At 44.3% G+C, this 15,347-nt stretch overlaps 1 protein-coding gene across 4 annotated transcripts in view; it reads left to right on the forward strand.

Moving 5' to 3' along the window:
• Positions 1-15,347, forward strand: part of fam189a2 (family with sequence similarity 189 member A2) — a 112,446-nt gene that overhangs the window by 87,389 nt on the left and 9,710 nt on the right. For all 4 annotated transcript variants that reach the window (XM_059974746.1, XM_059974747.1, XM_059974748.1 and 1 more), the window contains 2 exons: positions 6,472-6,541; positions 14,168-14,326. In XM_059974746.1, the coding sequence (XP_059830729.1) occupies positions 6,472-6,541; positions 14,168-14,326 (229 nt within the window). The remainder of the gene's footprint in view (positions 1-6,471; positions 6,542-14,167; positions 14,327-15,347) is intronic.

The raw sequence follows: 15,347 nt of genomic DNA on the forward strand, positions 1-15,347 counted from the left end.
TTCCGAAGATGCAAGCAAAGGAAACTCCATTAGTTGCCATTGTCTCCTAAGCTCCTTCAAGTGTTGGTGATGTAGGAAATGCAGCAACAAACTGTGCACAGCAAGTTTCAACAAACAGCAACAAAGACAAATTCACATGCTTTTCAGGAAGTTGGCTGGGAATATAATTGCCAATGCTGTAGAGTTGCCCCAGAATCTCTATGAAGTGAACTAATTTTTAGGGAAGTCCCTAACAGGGGAAGTTCACAAGGTGTATTTTAAAAAGAAACTTATTTCTACTCAACAATTTTACAAATGTACGAGAATGAAAATAGCTGTTTAAGGCAAGATTCAGGAATCATCTGGTTGGTCTTTTGGTTTCCTGATTGTGGGAGGACAGGACTGATGCACCATCAATAACTCTTATTGGCGAATGATAGGCTTTTATTAGCTGCAAGAGACCACGATTAGCAGCAAGAGACCATCATACTACATCCTGGAGACTGAGGGCCGGGCTCAGGCCTCAATCGCCTTTATACCGGGGTCTGTGGGAGGAGCCACAGGAGCAGTCAGCAGAGGGGCGTGTCCAGACAGGTATATGTAGTTCACCACGTGGACAATGAAGATTGACATTTTGGTTAGCCAATAGTAGAATAATAGGATAAAGCGGGTCACGTGATGAAAGGACTATATCCTGCCAGAGATGTTAAACATAACAGAAGCAGGAATAAACCGTCAGATCCCTCAAACCTAGTCCAACATTTAATATGCTCATATCTGCTCTGCCTCACGCCTGAACTCGTCTTTGAGCTAGTTCCCCATAGCCCTCAATTCCCTGATTCAAAAACCTTCCACTCCTATCATTCAGCCTCCATGGTCCTCTTGGGTAGAGAAATCCAGAGCTCCACCAACCTCTGTGAGAAACTGTTTCTACACATCCTAGTTTTAAGTGACTGCTTCTTCATCTTGTAACCATGTTCTCTTGTTCAAGATTCTCCCACTAGTGCAAACATCTCAACACTTGCCTATCAGGCTCCCTAAGAATTCTTCTAAACTCCAAAGAGTATAGGTCTACAAAGAACTTGAAAGCTTTTAATAGATGGCAGTGACAGCCAGTTTAGCACAGTTCATGTTGAATAGGTTGGCCCGTCTTCCAGGTGTAAAGCATGATTGTATCATCAGAAGTCAAGACCATAGTTTCTGCCACACTTACAGAGAAGTTTAAGCAGGACAGTGGTCAGAGTAAGCTCTGAGGAAAGTCCATTGTGAGCTTTAAAGCTGTAATTTAAAGTTGTTGAAACAATTATGTGGATATGACTGATGATCCTTGAGTTAGAGAGCTAAAAATAAAAAATTGCTCCAGTCAGTAACAATAGGCCCAGGGCTGTGCTCCTGCTAAATTAAAACATACAGATGCTACTCTTCCTTTACAGCAAGTCCTCTGAGGACAGGGCCAGATGACAAAATCCACAGGGAACATGGAGCACTGTACAGCAGGGCTTAGTGTGATGTTGGTGGGTAGCATTATTACCTCCTACTCAGAAGGCTGTACCCACCTCTCACTGGGTTCAAGACCAGTCCAATAACTTGATCTTAGAAGGTTTAAGATGACATTCCGAGAGGTACAATGAGATTGACCAATGGTGAGATTATTGGAAATGGGCGAAATAGGAGAGGGGAGATAATTTGAAAGGGCTTTTATCAATCCACTTATTAAATACAGTGAGGAAGTTGGGTATTGATGGACTAGGAATCTCTACTTGCTACTTGTTGAAGGTAAATTTATTATCAAATATGTATACACTCAGTGACTATTTTATTGGGTACACCAGTACACCTACTTGTTAAAATAATTTAATCATCAGCTCGATGCATAAAAGCATGCCGATATGGTCAATAGGTTTAGTTGTTGTTCAGATCAAACATCAGATTAGAGAAGAATTATGATAGATCAAACATCAGATTAGAGAAGAATTATGATCTAAGTGACTTTGATCATGGAATGATTGTCGGTGTCAGACAGTGTGGTTTGAATACCTCAGAAACTGCTGATCTCTTGGGGTTTTCACAGAGTTTACAGAAAATAATGTGAAAAACAAAAGCATTCAGTGAGCGGCAGTTCCATGGGCAAAAACACCTCGTGAATGAGAAAGTTCAGAGGAAAGTGGCCAGACTGGTTCAAGCTGATAGGAAGGAAACAGTAACTCAAATAACCATGCATTATAATAGTGGTGTACAGAAGAACATCTCTGAATACACAAAATGTCAGAACTTGAAGTGGATGGGCTACAGCAGCAGAAGACATGAAGGTACAGTCAGTGGCCACAAGGCACCTACAGGAGGAACCTGATTGGCCGTTGAGCACATGTTACCATATACTACAACCTAGAGATTCATTTGCTTGTTGACAATTACAGGAAAAAGAAGAAATACAATAGAATTTATGAAAAACTGTGCATAAGCAGACAAAAACTAACAATCAACGTGCAAAATAAGACAAACTGCAAACAAAAATAATGCTGAGGACATGAATCATACAGAGTCCTTTACATCGAGCCAGTAAGTCGTTGAATCAGCTTGGAGCAGTGGTGATTGAAGTTATTCGTGCTGGTTCAGAAGCCTGACGGGTTGTAGGGTAATAACTGCTTCTGAACCTGGTGTTTTGTAGACCTAAGGCTCCTGTACCTTATTCCCATTGGTAGTAGTGGGTAAAAAGCTTGGCCTGGATGATGGGGTGAATGCTGCTGTCCTGTAGCAGCACTCCATATAAATGCATTCAGTGGTGGGAGGGCATTGTCTGTGATGGACTTGGCTGTATCCATCATTTCCTGTAGCCATTTCCATTTTTGGGCATTGTATTTCCATACCAGGCCATCAGTCAGACTGCAACTAATCAGGATACTCTCAGTGTGCATCTATAGAAGTTTGTTCAAATGTTTGTGGCATGCCAAGTCTATGCCAACTTGGGCCTTCTTACATGCTGGACCCAGCACAGATCCTCTGGTACGTTAATGCCAAGTAATTTCAAACTAACTGGTGTTAGTATTCTCACGCAAACACTGATCCCTTTGAGGTTGCTAACATCAAAAGTGAGGTTTCCGGAACTGTGTGGTCGGGTCTTCTTGCGTGGTGTTGCGTTGTGTCGGTTTCCATGAACCACTGCGTTGATCGAGTGTAAAATCTCATAGCTGCCATAACTCAGCCTAGCACCTGAGACCTTGGGAGCCTGCCCTCAAAGGGAAATACGTATAATACCAGCAGCACCCTCCAGGTTCCTGTAAAATGATGCTGCTTTGGGAATGGATGTTGCACTGATCAGAGATGAGAGAGTGCCCCAGAGATTTAAGGAATGTGGAGACTTTGAGGAGGGTGCAGAAGAGCTTTACCAGGATGCTGCCTGGATAGAGGGCACGTGGTGTAAAGAGAGATTGGACAACCCTGTAGAGGCAGAGGCTGAGGGGAGACCAGATAAAAGCGTATAAGAACAGCATAATACAAACCTATTTGCCTACAATAAAGCTGACCTTTTCAAGATCAAGTTTATTGTCATCTGACTGTACATATATACAACTAAACGAAACCAAGGTCCTCCAGACCACAGTGCACCCACAAAACATGTATCACACACAGAACATAAACCAAAATAATGTACCATAAATAAATTAATAAAATATAAATAAATTAATAAAATATAGCTCAAATGCATTCAGTGCACAGCACAGGTAAACGGTAAACAGCTTGCAGTCCCAGTGACGAGATCATGGTGGTGGAGGGTATTCATTAGTCTCACAGCCTGAGGGAAGAAGCTGTTGCCCAGTCTGACAGTCTTTGTCCTAATGCCTGTGTACCTCCATACTGAGAGAGATTGTGGGATGGGTGGTAGGGATCCTCAAAAATGCTTTGGACCCTTCGACTGTAATACTCCCAGTAAATAAACCACAAATAGGAGGGAGGGAGACCCCAGTGATATTCCAGAGATTTTTACTCTCCTCTGTGGGGTATTGCAGTCTGATGCTTTGCAGTTTCCATACCACAGAATGATGCAGCCATACAAGGCACACTCAATGGTGCTCCAGTAGGAAGTTGTTGGAATAGGGGCGGGGAGCCCTACACTTCACTGTCTCCTCAGAAAATATAGACACTGTTGTGCTCTCTTGACTAAAGAGGAGGTGTTGTCGGTCCAAATTAGCTCACACATTATGTGCACACCAAGAAACGTGCTCTTCACTCTCTTCATGATAGAGCCATTGATGTGCAATGGAGAGTGGTTGACCTCAAGTTCACAATCATCTTTTTTGTCTTGTCCATGTTGAGACTCATGGACTCGGCCTCCTTGCCTCCTCTCTATTCCAATTCATCAGTCTTGTTGATGAGGCCAACAACTGTTGTATCATCAGAGAACTTGATGATACGGTTTGAGCTGGGTCTGGCAGTGCAGTCGTGAGTCAGCAGTGGGCTGAGCACACAGTGCTGGAGGGCACCAGTGCTCAGATCATTGGAGTTTTTGCTGCTAACTCAGACTTTCTGTCAAAAAGTCCTAGATCCAGTTACAGAGAGGGGTGTTGAGTTCCAATAAGGACGGTTTACCCACCAGCCTCTGAGGGGATGATTGTGTTCAACGCCAATGACCAACATTCTGGTGTATAGTGTATTTTCTAGGTGGGACTGGACAGAGTAGAGAGCCAAGGCTATGACATCATCAGTGGGCCAATTGGGCAGCAGGTGAACTGGAAAGGGTCCGATGTAGCTGGAAAGTGAGATTTTATACGATACTTTATATCGACGACTGCATCGGTGCTGCTTCCTGCACACATGCTGAGCTGGTCGACTTCATTAACTTCACCTCCAACTTTCACCTCACCCTCAAATTCACCTGGTCTATTTCCGACACCTCCCTCCCCTTTCTAGATCTTTCTGTTTCTATCTCTGGAGACACCCTATCCATCGATGTCTGCTACAAACCTACATACTGTCGTCACTACCTCCTCCCATAGATGCTGTCTGGCCTGCTGAGTTCTGCCAGCATTTTGTGATTTTATTTATTTCCAGCATCTGCAGATTCACTCGTGTTGCTTTTATACGATCCAGTGGCTCAAAGCATTTCACGATTGTTGAAGTCAGTGCTATGGAACGGTAATTGTTTAGGCCAGCTATCATCTTGTCCTTGGGCAGTAGAATGATGATGGCTGCCTTGAAACCTGCAGGGTCAGTGGACTGTTGCAAAGAGATGTTGAAGGTGTCCATTAAGATCTCTATTAGCTGGGCTGTACAATCCTTCTGCATCTGGCTAGGTATGGTCTTGGCCCCACAGCTTTGCATTAGTTTACTCTAGCTAGGGAAGATCATACCCAGACTGCAGCCAAAGAGATTGCCTGTTCCTCAGGGGGTGTGGGCCTTTCCTCGATGTCCCACCATTCATTGTGTCAAATTGTGCATACAAGGCATTCAGTCTGATAGAAAGAGAGGTGCTGCTGTCGTTGACATACAGGGTGGACATGTAACTTGGATAATAATTCAGCTATGATGGAATGGGAGAGGAGATTTGATGAGCCAAATGGCCTAGTTCTGCTCCTATGTCTTATGTACTTATGATCTTATTTAAAAAAAACCTCTATCTGCAGTGAGCAGTGGGCTCGTACTACTGCGGTGTTCTTATTGATACAAACACATGAACTTCCTCCGCAGGTCTTACCGGAGGTCTTGGCATTTTTGTCTGCCTCAAAGGCTTTCTAGCTGGTTGCTCGAGTCTGGAGTGTGTCCTGGAGTATGTCCGGATGAGTGTGCAGCAGTCTCTCATCTCCTGCTGGCCCAGAAACAGACACAGGATATCCAGTTTATTTTTTAGTGATTGGACAAAAGGAAGTAGAATTGTCAGGAGTGGGTCTTGCAAGGATTTGGCATGCTTATTACATTTCTGTGTCCTTGCATTCCACTCACTTTTAATGCTGGCTTTTCTGAGTAGCTATGGTAGGCTGCAGTGCAGTGTGAGGTCCCACTCCACATAAACAGGATGAGAAATTTCACCACTGATTGGAACTGGAGTGGCTGCTACAACCGTACCCGTCGCCATCTTATGATGACATAGTGATAAGAGGTCAGGATGGACCCTCATACTGTGAGGCAGTAGCTTCACGGGTTCTCCCTCTGTGCTGTGTGTCTTCTTTGAATCAATAGCCATCTGAGCTTTTCCATCCACTTGAGAGTACATTAGCTGGTTCTGTATAAGATCCCGTGTTAAGTCAATAACTTATACGATGCAGCCCTCCCTCATTACGGCACTGAACCATCAACAAATACTCAAGCTGCTGGAGTGGAATTTGAGTTTACAACCGTTTGACTCAGAGATGAGAGTAATTTAGAGGACAGTGTCCAACACCAATTGTTTCCTGCACTTTCAGTGTGAGAAGGTGCGGTAGAATTTTGAATATCATCTTGAAATTGCATTGGATCTTAAGGACATTTGACTTTAACTTGACAAATATGTGTTTCCAGGTTCCAAGCTTGGTGAATTCGAGGACAACAGGGACAGAACTGGAGAGAACATCATGTGCAGCTTCTGACGGTAAAACAAGAGTACCTACCCTTGTTGGCTGTGTTTGTGGAAGTTTCCTCATATGACCTCCTCTCATACCCATCGACCATTAGTTGGTCAACACATCCATCTTTGTGATGCTCTGCCTATCCGTGGCCAATGTATTCCCTTCATTACTCCCTGACTCCCTGACTGTCCATTGAAGGTTCCTTTCCTTCCACTTCATGACTGGCATTTCTACAATTCTTAAGCAAACTAGTTCAAAAAAGCTTTTTGTCCCCAGCTTTCTTCCTTGGTTTTTAATTTATTTATTATTTAAATTTAATCCTTTTCGCTCCTTATGGAGCATAGGGCCTCAACAAAAGTCCTCCACTTCCTGCGATCTCTAGCAGATGTTTTTGCAGTCTCCCAAGTTTGGCCAGTGGCCTTCAGTTCATCCAAAAGCCTACGCCTCCAGGTTTGCTTTGGTCGACCTCTTCTTCTCTTCCCTTGTGGATTCCATTCGAGTGATTGTCGAGTGACATTCGACTGGCTCTTCCTCAAGGTGTGGCCGACCCATCTCCACTTCCTCCTCCTTATCTGGAATACAATGGGCTCTTGGTTTGTTCTCTTCCACAGGTCTAGGTTTGTCACTCTGTTGTACCACTTGAGGCGAGGATCTGCCAGAGGCATTTGTTGAGAAAGGTCTGGATCTTGTTGCAGTTGGTGTTAGTGATTCTTCATGTTTGGATCCATATAGCAGGATGGCTTTCACATTGGAGCTGAATACACGGAGCTTAGTTTTGACAGAGATGGCCATAGATCTCCAAACAGGTCGCAGGGTTGTGAAGGCATGTTGGGCTTTTCCGATCCTTGCTCTGATGTCCTCATCTGTACCTCCTGATTTACTGATTTTGCTTCCGAGGTAGGTGAATTTGTCTACATCTTCAACTATTTGTCCTTCAATCCGTAATGGCTCCTTTTGTTTGTTATTAATGTGTAGAACTTTGGTCTTCTCCTGACTGATCTTAAGGCCTACTCGCTGTGAGGTCTTTCCCAAGGAATCTACTTTCTTCTGCATATCTTGAAGCCGGTGTGAGAGAAGAGCGAGATCATCTGCAAATGCCAGGTCTTCCAATTTCCCTGTTAACGTCCACTGGATGCCTCTCTCTGAGCCAGCATAGGCTGTTCTTGTAGCCCAGTCGAGTACTACAAGAAAAAGTAGAGGCGACAGCAGGCATCCCTGTCTGACTCCAGTAGTGACCAGGAACTCTTCGGACAGTCTCCCATCATGGATGACCCTGTATGAGAAGCCACCATAAAGCTGCTTGATGATATTCACCATCTCTTCCAGTACACCATAGTGTCGTAAGATGCTCCACATTGACTTTCTGTCCAGGCTGTCAAATGCCTTCTCAAGATCAATAAAACACACATATAGTGGAGTTTGCCATTCTATTGTCTGCTCCACAATGACTCTAAGTGTCACTATCTGGTCAATGCATGATCTCTCTTTCCTGAACCCTGCCTGCTCATCTCTAAGTCTCTGGTTAATGGCGTCTTTCATCCGCTCCAAGATGACCCTGGTGTGAACTTTGCTTGGAATGGACAACAAGGTGATCCCCCTCCACTTGCCACACAGTGAAAGATCTCCAGATTTTGGCAGCTTCACAAGGAGGCCCTTCTTCCAATCTGATGGGATCTCTCCTGTTCTCCATATCAAATTCAGCAGTATATGTAAATGGTCCACCATAAACTCTCCACCCTCTTTCAATGCTTCTGTAGGAATGTTGTCTTCTCCAGCAGCCTTGCTGTTCTTCAGGCTTTTCAGGGCTTTTCTAATTTCTTGCTTGGTGATTTCACCTATATTGATGTTGAGTGGGTCTCCATGCTCCAGGTCAGGTAGGTTCTGTGGTGGTGGTCTATTCAATACTTCCTGGAAGTGTTCCTTCCATCTTGCCAGCTGATCTTCAACCGAAGTGAGCAGATGGCCTGTCTTGTCTCTAACAGCTCTGTTGAATTTGTTTTTCTTCCCTCTCAAAAGTTTAGTTGTCGTGTAGAGTGCCTTGAGGTCCCCTTTACTGGCTGCTGTTTCTGCTTGCTCTGCCATTTCATTGAAGTATGACCTCTTGTCCTTTGAGCTGTTTCTTCACCACTTTGGCCATCACGCTGTACCAGTTGGCGGCGATTTGTTTATGTTGCCGGGTTCTGGCCTGATTCAACACCTGTTTGAGCTTTTTCCTCTCCTCCACCTTCTGCCATGTGTCATCCCTGATCCAAGGTTTACTGTTGACTGGTGGTCTTCCCAGTACTTCTTCATAGGCTCCTACAGTGGCCTGCTTGAAGGTAATCCAGGCATGTTCTGCTGTTCTATCATCTTGTTCCTCTATTTGAAGAGCCCCAAAGCGGTTTTGCAAGGCGATGTGGAAATCTTTTTTGTTCTCTTCCGTCTGTAGTTTTCTAACATCAAACTTTATTCACGTGTTTTCTTGCTTCTTCTTGGCTGACAGCTTCATCTTCAGCTTTGCAACAACCAAATGGTGGTCAGATCCAATATCTGTTCTTCTTTTGGCTCTCACATCTTGTAATGAACTTCTCCAGCACTGGCAGACTATGACGTGATCAATCTGGTTCTCTGTTTGATGGTCAGGCGAGACCCAGGTTATCTTGTAGCATCGTCGGTGGGGAAAGAGGGTACCTCCAATGGTCAGTTAATTGAAGGCACAGAAATCGGTAAGGAGTTCTCCATTTTCATTCATATTCCCCAAACCATTCTGGCCCATCTCTCTTTCCCTGCCAGTGTTATCGCTGCGTACTTTGGCATTCAGATCTCCCATGATGATCAACATATCTTGCTTAGGTACCTTTCCAACTACTGCTTGAAGCTGGGTGTAGAAGAGATCTTTTTCTTCTTCCTCTGCATTGTTAGTTTGGGCGTAGCACAGGGTAATGGATACCTTCTGGAATCTGGACTCGAACCTGGCTGTGATGATACAGTTGGACACTGGTTCCCATTCTATCAAACTTCTGGCTGCTTCTTTGGACAACATCAGGGCCACACCAGCCTCATGTGGGTCTTTCTCTTTTTCTTTGCTGGAATAGAGCAGAGTTTCTCCCGTCTGCAGTTTGGTCTCACCAAAAGTATTCCACCTTGCTTCGCACATGCCCAGGAGTGTGAGGTGGTATCGGTTCATTTCCTTCACTGCTTGTGCGCACCTACCTGTCTCCCAAAACGGTCTCACATTCCATGTTCCGATTAGGGTAGATTTCTTCTGTGAGAGCAGCTTTGGAACCTCCATTATGGTTTTCCTCGGGTGATGGAGGGTTGTCAGCCCTGTAGCTTCCTGACGGGTTTGGTTGCAGCGTGTCATCAGCCTCCTGAATGGGGCCCTGCTTTTCCCGAGATCTGGGTTAGTGGTTGACAATCTGTTGATGGTTTCTGTAACAATTGCTTGTTTTACGTGAACGGGTTGTTAGCCCATTGCACAACCCCCAACCTGGAGGACCAGGGGTTTTCTGTCGGGGTCACCTTCCCCTAGGCGATGGCATTTCCATGCTAACGAGCTCCACCTGCCCGGGTTTGAAATCAGAGTTTACCCTCTCCTAGATAGGCTGCCATCCAAGGCTAATGAGTCCTATCTACCCGGGTTTGGAATCGGAGTTCCTTCTCCTAGACTTCCTTGGTTTAGCTGTTGCTAATGTTACGGAGACCAGACTTACCAACTTTTGAAAGACAGGATCTCTTCAGCATTTGGCTTCACAAATCTACTTGTGCAAAGGTGATGGCCAAGCCTATGGTTTTTGCCTGTATTGCTAAATCTCTACATTCTCCTCAACACCCCACCCCCCAGGGCCTATTTAATAAAAGGTGTGAGATATTGATCAGCTGTAACTTCTCAGATCTTCAAACATCTTTATTTAAATATGCTTGCAGGATATTATTGTATATGAATCTGTAGATGATGTTTCCAAATACACTACCCTCTACATTTATTCTCCACCGCCCCCCCTCACCAATAACCCTACTGCATCACCACCAAGGCCAGTCTTAATACAGGTCCTCTGGTATAAGAATACCTTGAGTTGAAGCCTTTGATGTAGCTGTACGTGGTTGAGAAAGACTTCCCTCTTTCTTAATGACCTCCCCATTTCTTTAAGCTTAACCATAGTTTGATCTCCTAGAACCTCCCCAGTGCTCTGGTGTTGGGAGTTATCTGAAGGCTACTCTAGTTATTTTGCTCCCCAGTTCTCCATTTTGCCATCACCCCTAGTGTGATTTACCCAAACCCCAAATGCCAATGATGCAATTTACTACTTGTGATACCTTTTGTGATGGTTCTTTTCAAGATGTTGGGATGTTCTTAGTGCTTCACTGCTAGTGAGGTGTCGACAGTGTAGGAGAGTAGCAGCCCATTTAACAAGACAATTCCACAAACAGTGTTGCTGATAATCAATATGATAATGAGCATGATGTAGATTGGGGCAATGCTTTGTAGCAGCACAGTAGAGATGCTGCTCCACAACTCTTATGACCCCCAGTTCTGGAATTAGAATTGGTTATTATTGTCACGTACTGAGATACAATGAAAATCTCGTATTGCGTACTGTTTATACAGATCAAATCATTGCATAGTGCATTGAGTTAGAACAAAGTAAAGCTATCACAGAATGCAAAATCAAGTGTAACAGCTACAGAGAAAGTGTAGAGCAGGTAAGCAGTAAGGAGCGAGATCATATCAAAGTCATTTCTGACCTTGGGCATTCCTGTGTGGAGTCTGTATATTCTCATGTTTGGACTCATCAGAAAATCTGAAGGAATGCATCATGGTTGTCACAGATGTTATAGAAGCTGTTGTAGACCAGTGTGTGCCCACAAAATTGTTCAGCATCTCACCCAACCAGAAGCCCAGATAAACCATCAGGTCCGCAACCTGCTGAGGGTTGATCTGTAGGATTCTGGTCTAGTGACCAAGTGAAATACAAGATGTCCAGGTATGACCTCCAGAAAGTCATCTCGTGTGGAATGGCAATTCTGGACAAAACCTGAATCACTGAATAAGGATTGACAGCTGTAGCAGGGCTTGAATGCCATCATCTCCTACAAAGTGAAAGCAAATGACATCAGTAACGAAAGGCTTCACTCCCAGATGAGCTCAGTGCCTTTTATGTTTTTGACTTTGGCAGTCAAAGCATGGAGGAACCTTCATGAACACCCACAGCCCTCAATTTCAGTCTCTAAGGCTGATGTGAGAGCATTCTTCAGGAGGGTTAACCCACAGAATGCATCTGGCCCAGACAGGGTACCTGGCTGAGTGCTAAAGACTTGTGCTGATTAACTGGCTGAAGTATTCACCAATATCTTTAACTTCTTGCTTCAGCAGTCTGAGGTACCCACCTGCTTCAAGAAGGCTTTGATTATACCGGTGCCTAAGAAGAATTGGCAGCCTGCCTTGATGACTATCATCTAGTTGCACTTGCATCCACTGTGATGAAGTGTTTTGAGAGGTTGGTGATGAAGCATATCAACTCCTGCCTGAAAAGCAACTTGGATCCAGCCCATTTTGCCTACCATCACAACAGGTCAACAGCAGATGCCATATCGTTGGCTCTTCACTCAACTGTGGAACATCTAGGCAGCAAAGATGCATACATCAGCATGCTCTTTATTGACTACAGCTCAGCATTCAATACTATTATCCCCTCAAAGCTAATCAATAAGCTGCAAGGCCTGGCCTCAATACCCCCTTGTGCAATTGGCTCCTCAATTTCCTCACTTGCAGACCCCAGTCAGTTCGGATTGGCAACAACATCTCCCCCTCAATCTCCATTAGCGAAGGTGCACACAGGGCTGTGTGCTTAACCCCCGGCTCTACTCTCTTTATCCTTATGACTGAGAGACTAAGCACTGCTCCAATGCCATTTGAGTTTGCTCTCTGTCGTTGATGGAATCAAAGGTAGTGATGAATCAGCAGGTAGGAGGGAGATAGACAATCTGGCTGAGTGGTGCCACAACATCCTCTTGCTCAATGTCATCAAGTCCAAAGAGCTGATAATTAATTTCAGGAGGAGGAAACTGGAGGTCCTCATCAGGGGATCAGAGGTGGAGAGGGTGAGCAGCTTTAAATTCCTCGGTGTTATTATTTCGGAGGATCTGTCCTGGGTCCAGCATGTAAGAGCCGTTACAAAGAAAGCACAGCAGTGCCTCTTCTTTCTGAGAAGATTGCGAAGATTTGGCTTGCCATCCAAAACTCTGACAAACATCTATAGATGTGTGGTGGAGAGTATATTGACTGGATGCATCACGGCCTGGTATGAAAACACCAATATCCTTGAATGGAAAAACCCACAAAAAGCTGTGGATATGACCCAGTCCATTGTGGGTAAAGCCCTCCCCACCACTGAGCACATCTACATGGTGCGCTGTCACAGGAAAGCAGCATCCATCATCTAGGACTCCCACCATCCAGGCCATCAGGAAGGTGGTACAGGAGCCTCAGGCCCCACTCCACCAGGTTCAGGAACAGTTATTACCATCAGGCTCTTGAACCGAGGGGAGGGGGAGGGGTAACTTCACTCTCCTCATCACTGAACTGTCCCTACAACCTATGGACTCTTCACCTCATGTTCTCTATTTATTAATTAATTAATATTTTTTTCTTTCTCTTTGTATTTGCACAACTTGCTGTCTTTTGCACATTGGTTGGTTGTCCATCCTGCTGGGTGTGGTCATTCATTGATTCTATCATGTTTCTTACATTTACTGTGTACGCTTGCAAGAAAATGGATCTCTGGTGACATACAGGTACTTTGATAATAAATCTACTTTGAATTCTGCCTGTGACATTGTGAATTTCCTCCGGGGATATCTGACTTTGTCTTGCATCACAAGGATGCGCAAGGTGGTAGGTTTTTAGCCACTGAAAGTTACCCCTTATATGTAGGTGAGTGATAGAAGTGTAAGGGGGGAGTTGACGGGAATGTGGAGAAAATGAAATAAGATGAGTTAAAATGGCAAATTGATGATCAGTGGGGAATCAGAGCATAGAGCACAGAACAATGCAGCACAGGAACTGGTGCCAAACTCATTATGTTAATGACACCCAATCCCTTCTGCCTGCACACAGTCTATATCCCTCCATTCTCAGCACATTCATATGCCTGTCTAAGACTCTTAAACATCTATTTCATATCTGCCTCTGCTCTTGGCAGCACATTCCAGGCATCCACCACTCTGTGTAAAATCATTTTGCCTTGTACATCGTCTCTGAGCTTTCCCCATCTCACCTCCAATACGTGCCCTCTAGCAGTAGACCTTTCAAACACAGGAGAACGATTTCTAACGATGCCTCTTGTAATATTATAAACTTCTTTTAAGCCTCTCTTTTATTGTTTCTGTGCTCTTTCATTTAACCTGGGAAAGACTACAACTGCTCCTCAAGGTAATGGCCAATGGGATATTTTATATCCAACTGAGAGGGCCTTCATTTAATATCTCCTCCAACAGTGCAGTGTTCCCTCATTCCGGGGATTTTAGTGCTCAAGGCTCTTGGAGCAGTACTTGAACCCATAACCCACTAATTCAGAGGTGAGTGAATCACAGTGGATGAGGATAAGGTGGCCGTGTGTCTGGCACTGTTGTTTAAGTATCAGCTGAGAATTCCTTGCATTGTCTTGCAGACAGCAATGGTCCAAGTTGCTCCCTCAGCGACCCCCTACAGCTGTGCATCGTGCACCCAGCCCGCAGCAGGAATTCTGAAGCAGGATGCAGGAAGTCAAGCAGGTCTGGCATGAGGAGATCAAACAGTGACCCAGTGCTCCAGGAACTAGTAATAGAAGGTAACAAATGTTGTGATGCACCATCAATAACTCACACTGAGACGTAAGGCGAGATATCGGCTTTTATTGACTGGAAGAAGGAACCAGGAGTGAGTGTCCATCATACTATGTCCTGGAGACTGAGGCCGAGCGTCAGGCCTCAGATCTCCTTTATACAGGGGCCTGTGGGAGGAGCCACAGTAGCAGTCAGCAGGGGGCGTGTCCAGACAGGCACATAGTTCACCACATGTTGTGGAGAAGAACAAAACTTTTTAGAGCATTGCTGGATCATACTTTGCTTCTCATCTATTATAAATAGTAAATGGGACACAGGGGAGTTTTCTAACCGTTCTACTGAAATGACATCAGCGTTTACAGCATGTAATTACCAGGGGGCCCTGAGCAAACTAGGACTCCTTTCTTTAAAACTAAAAAGATTATAAGGGGTGATCTGATAAATATTTTTAAATTGGTAATTTATAAAGCTATTTATTTTATTTTTTAAATTTCAAGTTACAGTATTGTGCACAAGTCTCAGGCACATGTAAAAAAAATTCTGTAAAGTGAAGATGCTTTCAAAAATAATGAAATGAAAAGTTTCTAAATATCAAAAAACACTCTAAAGATCAGTAAACAGAAAGAACAAAACCAAAATCAAATCAATATTTGGTGTGACCACCCTTTGCCTTTAAAACAGAACAATTCTCTTAGGTCCACTGTCATGCAGTTTTATAAGAAAATCGGCTGGTAGGTTGTTCCAAGCATCTTGGAGAACTTGCCACAGTTCTACAGACTTTGGCTGCTCACTTGCTTCTGTGTCTGCTGGTAATCCCAGACAGTCTCGATGGTACTGAGTTTGCGGCTTTGTGGAGCCATATCATCTGAAACCATATATGAAAAAAACACAGGGGTGCCCGAGAGCTCTGCACAGGACTGCATCATCTCTTTATAAGGAAGTCTTTTGATTGGTTTGTTCATCTAACCGCAGAGTGTGGAAACATGGAGATTAAGTAATTTAACCAATCATCAGAGTTCTGGACCA

Source organism: Hypanus sabinus, chromosome 7, assembly GCF_030144855.1.
Source record: "Hypanus sabinus isolate sHypSab1 chromosome 7, sHypSab1.hap1, whole genome shotgun sequence".
Lineage (NCBI taxonomy): Eukaryota > Metazoa > Chordata > Chondrichthyes > Myliobatiformes > Dasyatidae > Hypanus > Hypanus sabinus.